General features: G+C 38.1%; 1 protein-coding gene across 1 annotated transcript in view; it reads left to right on the top strand.

The window, feature by feature from the left end:
- Window positions 1–2,090, top strand: part of LOC104276705 (lipase member H-like) — an 18,056-nt gene extending 15,966 nt beyond the window's left edge. Inside the window, exon 10 of the mRNA XM_009873127.1 lies at window positions 2,003–2,090. Coding sequence (XP_009871429.1) covers window positions 2,003–2,090 — 88 coding nt within the window. The remainder of the gene's footprint in view (window positions 1–2,002) is intronic.
- Window positions 2,091–14,732: the final 12,642 nt, after the last annotated feature.

The following is a 14,732-nucleotide window of genomic DNA, read 5'->3' on the forward strand; positions in this document are numbered from 1 at the left end:
AAAACCAGAAAGCTTTCTTAACTTATGTGTGCCCTAGTGTCAGTTCCTTCAAAAAGCTTTTGAACCTATCAGCCAGTTCAGACTCAATTGATAGGGAAGGTGAATAACTCAAAGATACTCAGCCCAGCCAACTTTTTTTTTAAACCAAAACAAGAACAGGGGCAATAAAAAAGAATACCTCTACTGAACAAGAGTGTATGGCGTGTCATTACTTTTTCGTAGACAGCAGAGAAGCCACATGGGATGAGGGATTATGAACACCCCACCAAAAAATTTACTTGTGTTTTACTCCTTGTCAATGAACTGAAGAACCTGCTCTTAGCTCAGGGCTACTCTCCCTTGTGGCGTTCCTGCCACTCAATAATCACAAGCTTATATGGGTTGCACTTCAAATGAGATACAATAGGTTTTTATTTTTAGTATTAATTTTTATGATTTATCTAAGTATTATGTCCCCTGTCACTACATAGAGCCCTTCCCAGGTGACGACTGCTGTGGGAGAACTGGCTATGCTAACACATTGTATTGTTATGTTGCAAATACTGTTGCAAATGTGCTAAAATACAGCATCATATTATTACCTGAGATACTGAAATTCAGTTCAAGAAAGGGATGCATGTAATAATCTTACATTGTTCTGATTGGAAATTTGTCCTATGAATTCTTCCAGTTTTTTATACCGACTTTTTAAAAGCTGGCCATTTCTGTGTTTTTGTGGTTTTTTTTAATTTTTCCTCTACAAAAACAATGCAGTAGTAACTCATTAAATTCAAAGGAAAACAAATTGTGGATGAAGGACTGGATGAAATTTTATGCTTTGCCTTATAAAGGATATCAGAATTTGTCTTAATGTTCTTAGCCATAAAATCTACTCTCAGCTTTGTGTGGACATTTAACGACTTCAAATTCTTACACAGCAAACTGACAGTCCTTTCACATACAGACAGGTGGAGCCTTGGCTGGTTGGGAATCTCACACTATCAGGCAAAACCAGAAGCGCCTGGCAGGATGTTCTTTCTCAGGCTTTGTCCTTTATCTCTCTCACTATATGCTACATCCCAGTCCGAGTTGGATTGTTATGCAGTCATGTCTGTGAGTTTAGAGCAATATAGAAGATAATTTCAAATAACTATGTCCTAAGGGATGCCAGTCATTCTCCTGCTCAAACCAGCTCTCACTGTCTACCCGTAGTAGCGCATGAAGGGCAGAGCTATGACCTGCCTCTGCCCTAAAAGGTGGAGCATCTCTTTTGACCTTAAAAAGTGAGGTTTTATGTGTGGGAGGGTGGGTGTGTGAGACTCTCTTTGTGACCTTTGTATGTGTTTGTGTAGTACTATGCAGTTCTGAGTTTCTAGGTGTTTTAACGACAAATTACTCTCTTGCATGTAACTTTCTTATGCATGATGTGACTGCAACTGAAAGAGTTAGAAGACATGATGTTATTTTCTGCTTTCCTTTGTAGAATGAAAGCAGAGAGACTTTCATACATAGTGAACACAAAATAAATTATTGAGGCCCAGTGTTAACAGAAATTGGGCTGGTTTTGGACCATTGTTCTAACAAATTATTTTAAATGACAATTAATGGCTTTAATGGATGAACTATTGTGTGTGTAGACATGGCACTTAGGGACATGGTTTAGTGGTCATGGTTGTGCTGGGTTGATGGTTGGGCTTGATCTTGGACTTCTTTTCCAATCTTATTGATTCTATCATTCTATGATTCTATGATCTTCATATTTCAGACTAATGGGCTACACTTCTTATTTGTGCCACTTTGCACCACCCAGCTGATGTCCTGGTTGTTGTTTGCAGTCTGGCAAAACTACTCTAGTGACATGTAAAATAGAATATAAAGTTTGACAAGACATTTCTTCTTGTCCTGAGCGCCATCTTTGAGAGGTGGTAAATACTGGAGGTTTAATAATTCAAATACTGAAATATTTTTGTGTTAATGTTACCTCTTTTTTTTGTTTTGCACATTTTATTTTTAACTTTTGCAGGCCGCAGCTGTGCAGATATGATTTTGTGCTGATGGAGAACATTGAACTGACCTTCAAGCCTATCCCTTGCCCAGAGAGGGGTACATGAAGAGAGAGCTTCTACTAACTTAATTTCTCTTACAGCAGTGACATTTTGATTCTTCCTCAGGATAAAGACTCCAATGAGAAAGGAAATAAGATAAGCTAGATTTATTTTCAAGAGTCTAATATGCATTACTTGCTTTCAGTGCCTTAGGGTGAAATTAATTGAAAAGTTCAGATATCTATGTATATGGGAAATTTTAATAAAGTAAATGTATCATGATAGAGAATATGCAATGGTCTATTCATTATTATCTGCTAGCAGTGAAGCAACTACTGAATTAAATATGAATTATCTGCAAAGTCCTGGCATATTATTTGTCAAGTCATACATGTATTTAATTATTTTTATTTGTGATGGCTGTTACATGGAAACATAATTATCTGTCTACTAAGTGGGTTCAATATACTGTACAGGTGATCTACGGATCTAATACACAGCAATTTGGCTGTGCTGTGTTCATTGGATAAATGAATTCACATTTTCTCATTGTACAGCATCTCAGTCTGAGAATTAGAACAAGGTTTGTGAACACATATCTAAATTTACTATTTAAATCAATTATCTTTATGCTTATTGTAGAGTATTATTCCAACCATTCAGGGTTTTTTTGTACTAAAGCTATGGGCAGGACAGCAATGTTTCAGATATGAAGCAGTTCTAACATCTATTTTGAAGAGAATAACTTCAGGATGAAATAAAGGGAGTGGTTAGTAGGTTGAGAGAGGTTCTCCTCCCCCTCTACAATGCCCTGACAAGGCAGTATCTGGAATATGGTGTCCAGTTCTGGGCCCCTCGGTTCAAGAAGGACAGAGAACTGCTTGAGAGAGTCCAGCGCAGAGACACAAAGATGATGAAGGGAGTAGAACGTCTCCCTCGTGAGGAAAGGCTGAGGGAGCTGGGTCTCTTTCGTTTGGAGGAGGCTGAGGGGTGACCTCATTTACAATTATAAATATGTAAAAGGGTGAGTGTCAGGAGGACAGAGCCAGGCTCTTCTCAGTGATGTCCAATGACAGGACAAGGGGCAACGCTGGAGCACAGGAGGTTCTGCAAGAACATTAGGAAAAGCTTTTTCATTGTGAGGGTGACAGAGCACTGGAACAGGCTGCCCAGAGAAATCTTCTCTGGAGACTTCCAAAACTCTGGACATGTTCCTGTGTGGCCTGCCCTAGGTGATCCTACTCTGGCAGAGGGGTTGAACTACATGATCTTTGGAGGTCCCTTCCAATCCCTAACATTCCATGATTCTGTGGTTCTGTGTAAATGCGTTTTCATTCTGTTTCTGTTTGTGCCTCTTGGAATTAGAGCTGCTGCGCAGGCTGAGATTGATGACAGCTTTTCACCTGTTGGAATGTGAGCAGGAATAATCCCTATATAAAGATCTCCTCCTCCATTTCAGAAAAAGGTTTTCCAATGCCAGGTTGCCATTCCTGACGGCACTGATTGAAGAAGAGAGATGTGTATTTTTCTTCTTTAAGGTTATTTTATGTATTTAACCCTCCTTTCTCATGTAAATGCATCCTATGCACGTTATCCTTTTCCTTTCTTTCCTATGCCCCTGCTGTCCATGCTCTTGACAGCAATGCTTGGTTGACATATTTCATCTGAATGTCAATGATGTGGGCTGCCCAAAACCTATGAGCTGTTAGTTTTATTGAAATCGACAGCTAAGTTAGAAGGAAGATGGAAGGTAAGTGTCCTAGGGAAGGGAAATCAAATTATAACTTCACCCTTTTCATTGCAGGAGGCAGCTGCATACACAGTCAGTGTGTGCAAAACTCTGAAGTAATCACTGTACGTGCTTTTATTTGTCTAGACACACCAAAACAATACAGAACTATGGACAGTCTTGCTCACAGACTGACTTTTAAAAATCATTATTTATTCTGTAGAAATAGTAATTACACTACCATAGATTATCTCAGGTGTCTTAATTTCACAATTTTGTCCTATACTTATTTTTGCATTCCTCTGAGAGAGTCATTAGGAGATACACACAAAAATATATTTTTGTCTTCTTATATGCATGTGTAGGGAGGGGTGAGTTTTTTTGTATTTCTCCTCCTGCTTGTTTTAATTCTCCAGGTGTTTGTTCAGCCTTGCTCTCATCAACCCTAGTTTTCCTTTCACAGGTCTCTGAGCTTCCTTTCTTTTATCACCTTGCTTCCAAACACCTGTTTCTTATATCACTTTTGAAACCCCATAGAGACCTGAGAGTAAATTTCTCATGTCTTGAAACTGAATCTTTCAACAGATGACATAGATGTTCAGGCATAGAAGTGTTTCAGATGGCCTCTTAAATTTCCTTTTAATGTTGCTTTCTGCAGCTTCTCTGATGTTTTATGTTTTTATATGTTGTCAACAGTTTTTTTGCTTTTTTAATGTTTTAATGTTTTATACTCTTGCGGATTTTTCATTGATTTTATGTCCTGCTGAGAACAACTGAAGTACAGAGGTATGAATATGATTTTTGACTGTAAACTCTTATCTTGATTGAAATATTCAATCACAAGTTAATATCCGGAAAAAATAATGAAATTGTATTAGCTTTAAATTGGCAGCATAAAGGGTAGATATAATGTTCTTTCCCGTAATGGAACTTATTACCACAGCTATTATTGATGTAGTTGTCAAACAAGTGGTTTTTTACCCTGTTTTGCAGATTGTTTGACTGTGCAAGCTCAATTTTCAACCGCTTGTTCTATTTAAAGACAGATTCACATAAATGTCTACCTTTTCAGCATTTGCTGGGGTTGGCATTTTCACTGGGAGCTATATCGTTTGCCATTTACTTGCTCCTCAAATTAGGATAGAACACTAGTAACGCTTGGAAAGGAGAACTTGCACTAATATATGCTTTTAGGCAGTAGTCGTAACTCGTATACCATAGACAACTAGACTCCTGCATCTTTTATCTACCATGTAAATAAACATACTGGCAAAATAGTGGCTACACAAGCAGTCATGATACATTGATTTGTGAGGTAGAGCATAAGACCTAAGGAACAAAATGTGCAGAATTAAGGACTGAGAAACCCTTCTAGAATTTTTCTGTTACAAATGCATGGCATAAATGTGAGTTAAAGTGATGCTGAAAAGATAGGAGGCATAAAGACATGACTAATTATATAGCGTAGTGGTGCAGTATAAAGGTAATGATAATATTTTCACATATTTTAAACATACATGTATAAGAGGTAGGACAGGAAGAGTGATTTGTACCCTTGATTTGGGTAAGCTATGGATGAAAAGGAAAGAAGCAGTGGACTTGCTAAGGAGGTTCCAATGGGCAACATGAGACAGAAAAGGTTTTTTCTAATTTCCCATTTGAGTTGGTAATTTCCATTTAACAAGAGGGACTGTTCCAGGCAGTGCATTTCCAGTGCATAATTGCACTCTTCAAATGGCTAAGCACTTGGACTGTAGCCTTTTGTCTCCCATCACCACAAAAATGTGCTGTGATTGTTCAGAAATGCAGTGCTTTTTATGGCTCTCTGCCACTTGCTGCTTTGTACTAATTCTGTCAGCTCCCTCAAGCTCAGCAGAGGATGCCACAGTCAGGCAGAAAATTAGATTCTTCCAGGGAGTTCCCCGTTCTGAAGCAAGTGGTGATGGTAGTTCTGTGGAGCACACTTCTGCGTCAGAGCTGAAGAGAGGCTGGACTCATTGCAGTACTCGTTTTGCATTCTCTATCAGAATACAAAATATCCACTGACATTTTTCATTTTACCAGAAAAACATGTACATATGTTTTCATTGGGAAAATCCAGAATGAGCTGAAAACCTCAGATCAGCTGCCAATGAGAAAATTTAAGATGGAGAAAACAGGTCATTTCAGACTAGTTTTACTTGGAATTCAGTATTTGCTTTATGCAACTACCATGAATGCTGGTTTAGTATTTGACAATAAGCAGTGGCCTGCTGGGTCACCTGGTGATACTGTCTTGCTTTAGTTTTCCTGCTTGTAAAGTGGAAAATTATCCAGTCCAGAAACATTTTGGAAGTTGTAATTATAAGTTTTGTTAAATTTATTTTAGAAGTTTGCTGCTATCTAGTGTGCTTAACAGTAAGGAACAACCTCTGTACGTGTGAAGGAAGCTATCTCCCATGAGCAAATGTAGGATTTATAATTAACCAGTATGCTGTTATAATACCAAAGGGATCTTGTTAGTATAAACTTGTAGTAATGAACTCTTAAGTTATTTCTATCAAATGCAACAAGCTTAGGAGACTGAATGCAGTATTTATATTTAGTCTTTAGTCACAGGAAGGTCATATTGTCAGGTGGCAGCTTTATCTTTTTTTCATGTTTTTCCCATGTTTATGTTAGACAATATTTGATAATTTTTTTTTTCTTTTGACTATACTGTTTCAAATGACATGACAATGAGGATAAGTCAAGAAGCTCATTAAGCACTAGTAGTCACTGGAGTAAGCAGTAGCTTACTTAGACAAAAGACAGTGTATAATACAGGATATGTTCACTACATCACTTTCTTAATTCACAATAGGTCTAGATTAAAGATATGTAGACCAAGACCGTTTGCTAGATTAATTTGGGATGGCTTTATTGATTTCAGTGATGTTATATACCGTTAAGGCTATAGTTTATGATCTCTGCCTCAGATAAGGATTGATTTCACACTGGGATTACTTAGTTGTATAAGGTGAAGTGCAGATCTATGTTGGTGGAATTAATGGCTAAATTTATATGCAGCTAAGTGGAAAGTAATTTAGTAAGGGGAAGCTGAAAGAAGGTCAGGAATCTTTTTAGGAAGACAGCCCTGTAAAAACACCTATTATTTTTATGTGAATTTTGTAAATAGCTTTATAAGTTACTTCTAAAGGAGCATTTCAGGGTAATTAATAATCACATGAGACGTTAATGTCTGGATGGCAAGTGATGGTCCAATACAGCACAGCTGATATGAGTGTGGAAGGAAGGATTCCATCATGGGGACCTAAAGAAGTATTAAATCCGGAGGCTGAGTCTCGAGTCAGCTTTTGTACTTGACAGCTGCCACTGACAGCACTCGGTACCTCAACTTATTTTTTTGCCTTGAGATTTCCAAGATTTCTTCTGAGCATATCCAGATATGTGCATCGGTCTTAGTGCTGAACAGTTTGACACTGCCTCCTAGCTAATCAATATCCCAAGCCTAAGAAGCATGCTTACATCTCCCCTGATGGGTGTGCCTTGTGCACATCTAATACCTTGAACTGATCTCTACACAAAAAGCTGAGACAGAATCTGCCTTTTGTTAAAAAGAGGGGTAAGGAATATGTTATGCTATAGCTCCCTAACAGATGCAGTTTGGTTAAGAGATCCTATCTGGAGTACAAGTTAGTTGCCCACGGCATAAGAGAGATCTGGGTCTACACCTATGGATTCCCAAAGGAGCGCTGGCGCTCTAGGCCATCCTGGGCTGGGCCACCTTTTCCCCTCGTCTTGAAGCTGTACCAGCATGCAGAATGGGACCAGGACTGACTGGGATAGAGAAAGCACATGTGAGTGCAGCAGGAGTACTCCTCAGTGGGAAAAGGACTCTTGGATTATACGCCTTTCTTCGGGGTCTCTTAATATATTTTCCACATTAAGTGGTCAATGTGTAAAATGGGCTAACTCGTAAAAGTCTGTGTTCCATTGTTCTCAATTCCCACCAAACTGTTTGTCCTTTCACATGAGATGAAGGAGCAGGTGTATGCCTTCTGCCACAGAGCTCTGGATTTACTGCAGCTGTTGAAGAGACTCTGCACTGTGGCATCAAAATGCAGTTTTAGTTTCAGCTCTTGCATCCTTCTGTGTACTGTAGGAGAGAAACACTGATTAGGAGAATTATGACCTAAAAAATTGATGGAGTAGCTTTCAGATAAGCTCAGCTCTTAGGTCCCTGACCTGTTGTGACTTCAGCACAGCTGGAGACAGTGGATGTAGCCATCAGGTAGCCTGGCCTAGGAGAAGAGAGTTGGTAGCCTTAACCATTGATGTGAGACTGAAGTACTCACCAGCTTTTAAACTGAAACATCTTTCAATTTAATTTCATTTTAATTCGACCCACTCTGCATGCTCTGAGACTGCTCTGCAATGCAAACTAGGATATGGTAAGTCAGGATGATCTTGACTGAAACTGAAAGGCTTATGCAGATACTGTCAGAATGCTGTGGATAAAGATATCCATTCAAGGGGTGTATCTAAAAAATGAGAAGATGAAACCTGTTTAAAAAGTGGAAGCGCAGCTGTACATCAGAATACCAGACATCCACTTTCTTCCTGCTTGACTGGTTGAGTAATGGAGAGGTGGTGATTTTTATCATGTTTATGGATTGCATACAGTTTGCACATTAACGGCATGATTTATTTAACCCTCTCATATCTATGTTTCTTACACTGTTTTGAATATGAGTATCAGGAAAAGGGATAATGATCTGACTAATACAGTGTACAAAGAAAAGATAAACTATAAATGGAGACGAGAAAAAGTTTTTTGAAAAAAATAAAAAAGTTGTCAGAAGAGGGCAGCCTTTTCACATAAACTATAAAACAACAACAATACAGAAAACATCTTAAATTATTCCTTTCACTTATCGTTAAGCACACCGTGTGGGATTAACCTTGTTGCGGAAACGGCAACGTGCACAAAACATGATCACAAGAAGAGTGCTTCTCTTTTGTGCTACCTTCAAAGGACAGAGGCTTGGCTTTGTAGTACTTTTTTCCTCTTATGTTCAGATAATAACATTAGAAAATATTTTAAGATGAGTCAACAAAGGGAAATGCTATAATACTTTTTTTTTTGTAGTTAAAGGCAAATGAACTTTGAACACTTTGGGCATTAAGGGCAAAATACATTTGCTTAAATATTGCAAAGAGGTAAAAAATATTTAGATTAAGAGCTAACAAAGCACTAGCAAATTAAATGAATGACGCTTTATTAATATATTCTTAATCACATCACTCTGTCTCAGTATTTATTCAAATACAATATGTAACTATGAAGACTCTTTCAAATAGTGACATTTATGGAACTGGCAGACTACACTGGTTTTATGCAGAACTTGTTGCAGTCAGTAGACTGCAGCTATAGCTGGTCCGTGTTTATTCCAGTGAGTATATCACTGCAATGGGAAAAGAGAAACCCTAAAACTTGAATGAACGTAATTTGTGAACTAATACAAGAGACTATGAAGATGTGTCTGTTTTAATTTCTAATTCCCAAGTGGAAGCAGTAGCCTTGTGACCGTGTCTCCCTGTGAGTATTTTAGCCCAGAGTAGGTCAGGGCAGTGGAGCAGGAGCTCCCAAAATGTCTAGGTAAGGTTTTATGAAGATCACCACCAGTATAAGTAGGCAGATTTCATAAAAATTTGACACAAGCAATGTTGTATGCATTATGTATTGATATTTATTGGAAATTTTCCACATCAAGACCTTTCCTCAAATCTCAAATTAAAATGTCCAGCATCTCAGCAAAGTTTATTAACTCAGCTGTTGTTGCCAAGTGACTTCAGGGCCAGCAGCTCAGAGCACGAGCAGCTGGAGCTCTTACCTCATCTGCCTGTAGATACTCAGTCTACTGCCTGTGGAAAGGATAAGATGTAAAAGATACAGGCCAAAGAGAAAGACTACAGTCAGCTCTGGAGCTATAACTTAAATCCTGTTCCTGAAATATACAAGAATTTACACTAGTAAAAAGTAACCCAAGTGGTTTTGGACCCCCTGTTCCAAATGACATATGAAGAATATATAGGTGTTGTGTTCTAAGAACAGGAACCCCAGCTGCTAGTTATGCAAGACAATGTAATTTAAACACAATTTATCTGTCGGGAAAGGGAAAGGGAAAGGAAAAGGGAAAGGGAAAGGATATCTGTCAATGAATCTCTGCAAGATGTAAGATAACAGTCATTTCTTTCAAAAATCTTTGGTAAATTCAACTGCAGCATTTTAACTAAACAGTCTGCAATGATATTTAGGCTGCAATGTATTTTTATTTTCTTTTTTAAAAAACTTTCAAATAATACCTCCTGAATATAGTGTTATTAGGTTTTTCCTGCATTCAGGAGGAATCTATTGCACTTACAACAGAAATAACCTCTTAAATTATGTACTTAAATTGAACAAACTAGGAGTTCAGTTGAACTGGCTTAATGTTAAAACTTTCTTGGAATGCTTTCTTTGTGAATTAGGAGAAAAGTTTTATGAAACAAAGTAGATTCTTGTGGCCTTCCGATAGGTGGATGAGGGTGGAAAGCGATTTCCAAGAATGAATTAAAAAAACCCAGGCAGCTGAAATAAAGAAATATATGATACCAAAGCTAGGCTAGGTTGGCTTTCTCAGTGTTTCAAAACAAAGACAGATGTTGGCCAACTCAGTGTGAGGAACCTCCAACCTCTTACTTTTAAAAATTCAGATCAGAAGTATCTCCAGTGAAGGAAATTATAACTTTGGAGTTATGTTGCTGAAAAGGCAATGGGAATAAAGAAGGTGAAATCAGAAGAATCATCAACCTTATATCTGAATAGTTATTGATGTCGTTCTGAAACTCCAAGTCTATTTTAATATATGTCAAACATCAAAAAGGTCCCCGAATTTCCTTAAGGTTTAGAAATTTATCTGAAGTGGAAATCTGGGTCTAGGCACTCGGCTAAGTGAGGACTCAACTTCAGTTAATGAGGTTTTTAGACCTTGATTCAGTAAAGCACTTAAACTCCAGGTGATTTAAGTGATTGGTTAGGATGGGAATTAAGTAAGCACTTAAACAGGAGCCTACCTAATTGCCATCTCAAGCAAATAAGTATTTTTTGCTCAAAGATCAAAGATTTTCTTAGCACTCAAAACTGTCATGAAATATTTAGTTTGTGTATAATATGCATACCATGCCTGTATTCCAATTAAGAAACAAGTACAGAGCATAAGGAAGGAGCAAAGCGTGTCTAAAGGCTCTGCTAATCTTCTCCCTCCCGTCCGTCTACTCCATGTTCATGGATGCTTTTAGTCTGTGGTTTCCACCCTTCAGGCAAGTCTAAGGGGAAGGCAGAGAGTTAATCATAGCACGGCATACTGCTCAACTTGAGGTGTCTGCACTGTCATGGGTTGGATGCCAAGACACACCCCTGTTCCTATAAAATATAGCAAAGCATCTTCACTGTGCACGCAGAGCAGATGGAGCTTTGCTTTTCGGTTCTTACTCAGAACAATTCTTTTACTTTAAAGCATTTGATTTCCAGCTGATTTTCCTTAAAGGAACAGAGGGCTGTGTGAAAGGTGTCAGGAACTGTGCTTATTCTTTGAAGGTGTTGAGGTGTTATAACACATCTTATTGTATTTTAAGATAGCTGAATTTTGGATATTTCCCAATGTTTTGACTAACAAAACACATGGGATCCTGGTAGGTCCACATTATTGAAGAGACACATATAAATTGGAAATTTTCCAGAAACAGTATGGCTTTGCCTTTCTGTTAAGATCTGTCTTCTTCTGAGCCTGAATGAATTGGTGGTAGTGGGCTTATATATTTGCCTATGTATATGCAGCTTCAGCCCTCATATAGGTTATTGCTGATTTGTCTAAAGGATCTCTAAGCCACCCTTGATTATCAATAGCTGGATCTAATTTTAAAAAGTAGATTTTTTTTTCCTTTCTCATTTTTGCATTCCTTTTTTTCTGAACTAAAAGAGGAGAAAGACCTCTGGTCAGCAAAAATGTCAGATTTACTTTGAAATCATACAACCTTATTGCGGACAGACTACTTTAAAAACATTTCTTAAACTAGAACCTGTTTCAACTAAGTGTTACAATGATGTAGTGTATAGCTCTATCAAGAGGGACTTGTGCTCATTTATATTGTATCTAGTCTATCTGTCCTAACTTTTGCAGTCCAAAAAAGTATATATTTTTTAATGTCTCTGAATCAAACTTTTTTTTTACATGCTGTTACTATCTTTTTGGTTGTTCTTTGAAGTACCTACATCTATATTTTATTAAATACGATAAACTGAGGAAAGAAAATTAATATTATTGGATGAAACAAAGCAAAGATTTTCACCAACTCTTCAGCAGCCCACCCAAAAAGACTGGGTTATTGGAGTTTATTTTGAATGGAGAGGATTGGAGAGGTCAGAGGAGCAGGGAATATGCACATGAGCATCTTTATTGGGAAAAAAAAGCAAAAAAGCAGAGGCTTTATCCAATATGTCCAAATGGGTGTCAAGAGTTGAACAGACCTCAGATGCTTCTCTAAGGACTGATAGTCAATGCAGAGCAACGTAGACAAAATGCAATCCATCACTGGGAGAACAGGCAGATCCCTGCTGGTAACCCTTCAGACTTTTGCCTTCCCTGCAAATGTAATTGCTACCCAATCTACCTCAGTGTAATTTGATTGGTGTCAAAGGGCTGCTGTTTAAATTACTTCAGCTCAACTGTGTCACTTTTTTTTTTGGGACAGGTTAGGTGACTTGTAGATCTGAGGACATTGCAACTACCAGGACAGTGGTGACACATCTCAAAGAATGGAGCCAGAAAATGATGCAAATCTTCAACATGATCAGCAGTGTAAAATCAGAGAAATAAAGAAAAATGTAGGAAGTCTTTCAGAAGGAGAATCAGACAAAGTAATGACAGAACAAAGACCTGCAACACGCTCAGGGAAAAGGAGGGAGATTTGGGGGTGTAATGCCATGCAGGAAAAGAACTTTTGATTGCTAAGAAAGGACCTGTCCACTGGGGGGATTTTCTTCATAGACTTGCATTCTGGGCTGAGCCAGGCAAGGTTCCTTCTAGTTCAAGATGGAGTTTAGAGTCAGAGCTGGATCCTGAACTGTCTGTCAGCTGAAGAAGCTCTGCCTCCAGTAAGTGCTGCTCTCCACCCTGATACACTCTTTGCTGGGAATCATGCCACCCAAACTTGGCTCAGTGGGCAGCTCCTCCTTTCCCTGCCCACTCAAGCACAGAACAAGAAGTTCCCATCCCTGGAGCTGCCTGCAAGTCTGGCAGCTCACCCATTCCTGCACCTCCCTCTGGCAGTGATTTTTCCTCCTGACAGAAACAACTCACAGGACCACAAACGTGAGTTTTCTGCTTGGTTCTTAAAGGTGATGCTCTGTGACAGAATAAGCTTTGTGCTTAATAAATAGAAGTGTCCATCTCACAAAAACAATTCCAGTGAACGATAACATTACTGACATTCTTCAAAATGCAAAGGCTGAAAAGAGAAAAAATGAAGCATTGCAATCTCTACTTCTGAATGGCTTTCAGGACACAACTGAAGGACTGAAGCAGTACGAAGGTCAGTGCTAATACTCCTTGCTCCATGACTTTTCTGCAGAAAACTCCAAATTTGTTAGGTTTCAAGGTATTTTACTTTTTTTTTATTTCCTGTTTCATCAGGTACTCAGCAGAGTCACTGGAAAGATTGCTGCTGATTGCAATAGGCTTGAATTGGCCTGCCCCTCAAAAGAAGATATTATATCAACATCAAATCTAAAGCAAATGAAGGGGAAAAAATCTATAAACACTTACCTACATCAGGAACAATGTCAATGAAACTTTGAAAATGCAATCCATTTTAGAAAATAAATATAACAAGAACTCTTTCAGTAGTTTTATCCCATTATCTCCAGGGCCATAAACATTGCACTTGGTTTCTGTCACAAGCAAGACTTTGAAGAAGAGGTAGTGCTTTGCAGCATACAAATCTCCAGAAAAAAGATCCAAGACTGAATAAAATAAAATGATTCTCTAAATAGAGATTCAGCTTTTGCTCACAGTGTTAATATATTGCAGTTTGGCATCTCTAAAATATAGCTGTGAAGAATGCTGTGAACCTGATAATTAATAAGATTCTTTTCCTCAGACATTTCATTAACCTAAACTTTTTAGTTTTCTGTAGATTTAATGCATGCATGCCTGTTTTTAACCTTTGTACAATGGCTCCTAATGTTATAATTAATTTATTCTCACTAGGAAGAGGAGCATATTGGGTTGTAGAAATAATTCAAAATGAGTCATACATAATTTATACCAATTGATATTGTTGAGTATAATATTTTATTTTCTCTGTTGACTTTTCATTTTATAGAAATAATGTATCATCAAAAAACCAGAACTCTATAATTTATTTTATCATATAGCTTTAAACAATACACAAGCAAATATTTAAAAGGGTCTAGAGGAGACATGAACCCAGAGAGTCAAAAATACCTTGCTTGCCCAGGTAAGATCTCCAATTACCCACACTACATCCAGTATCTTCTAACAGCACCACGTGTGAATGCCTTTTTATTTATGTAGCACAAAAACTGAGTCTGGGATTTTCTGCAGAGGTCCCTTCTGAACCCTTGTGTTGCATATCTGCCTGGAAGGTGGGAATAAAAGGCTGAGAATATTATCCAAGAGCTGGAAAAAGTCACATCATGTACATAGTTCGGATGGAATAATGGCTACACTTGATTCCTTTTGACTCTGATGCTGCAGGGTCTACTATATGTTATAGGTCTACTATAGGCCAGTGTCGTTCTTCACTTTCCCCACCTGATCAGGAATGTGTTTGGCAGTTCACACTGAGGACGCTTGCAATCTGTGGGGGATCGAGAAGTAACGACATGGAAATTTTTCCTACTTACAGGACTGGGCCAGTCAAGTTTCTTTGTT

Source organism: Apaloderma vittatum, unplaced genomic scaffold (assembly GCF_000703405.1).
Source record: "Apaloderma vittatum isolate BGI_N311 unplaced genomic scaffold, ASM70340v1 scaffold3750, whole genome shotgun sequence".
Lineage (NCBI taxonomy): Eukaryota > Metazoa > Chordata > Aves > Trogoniformes > Trogonidae > Apaloderma > Apaloderma vittatum.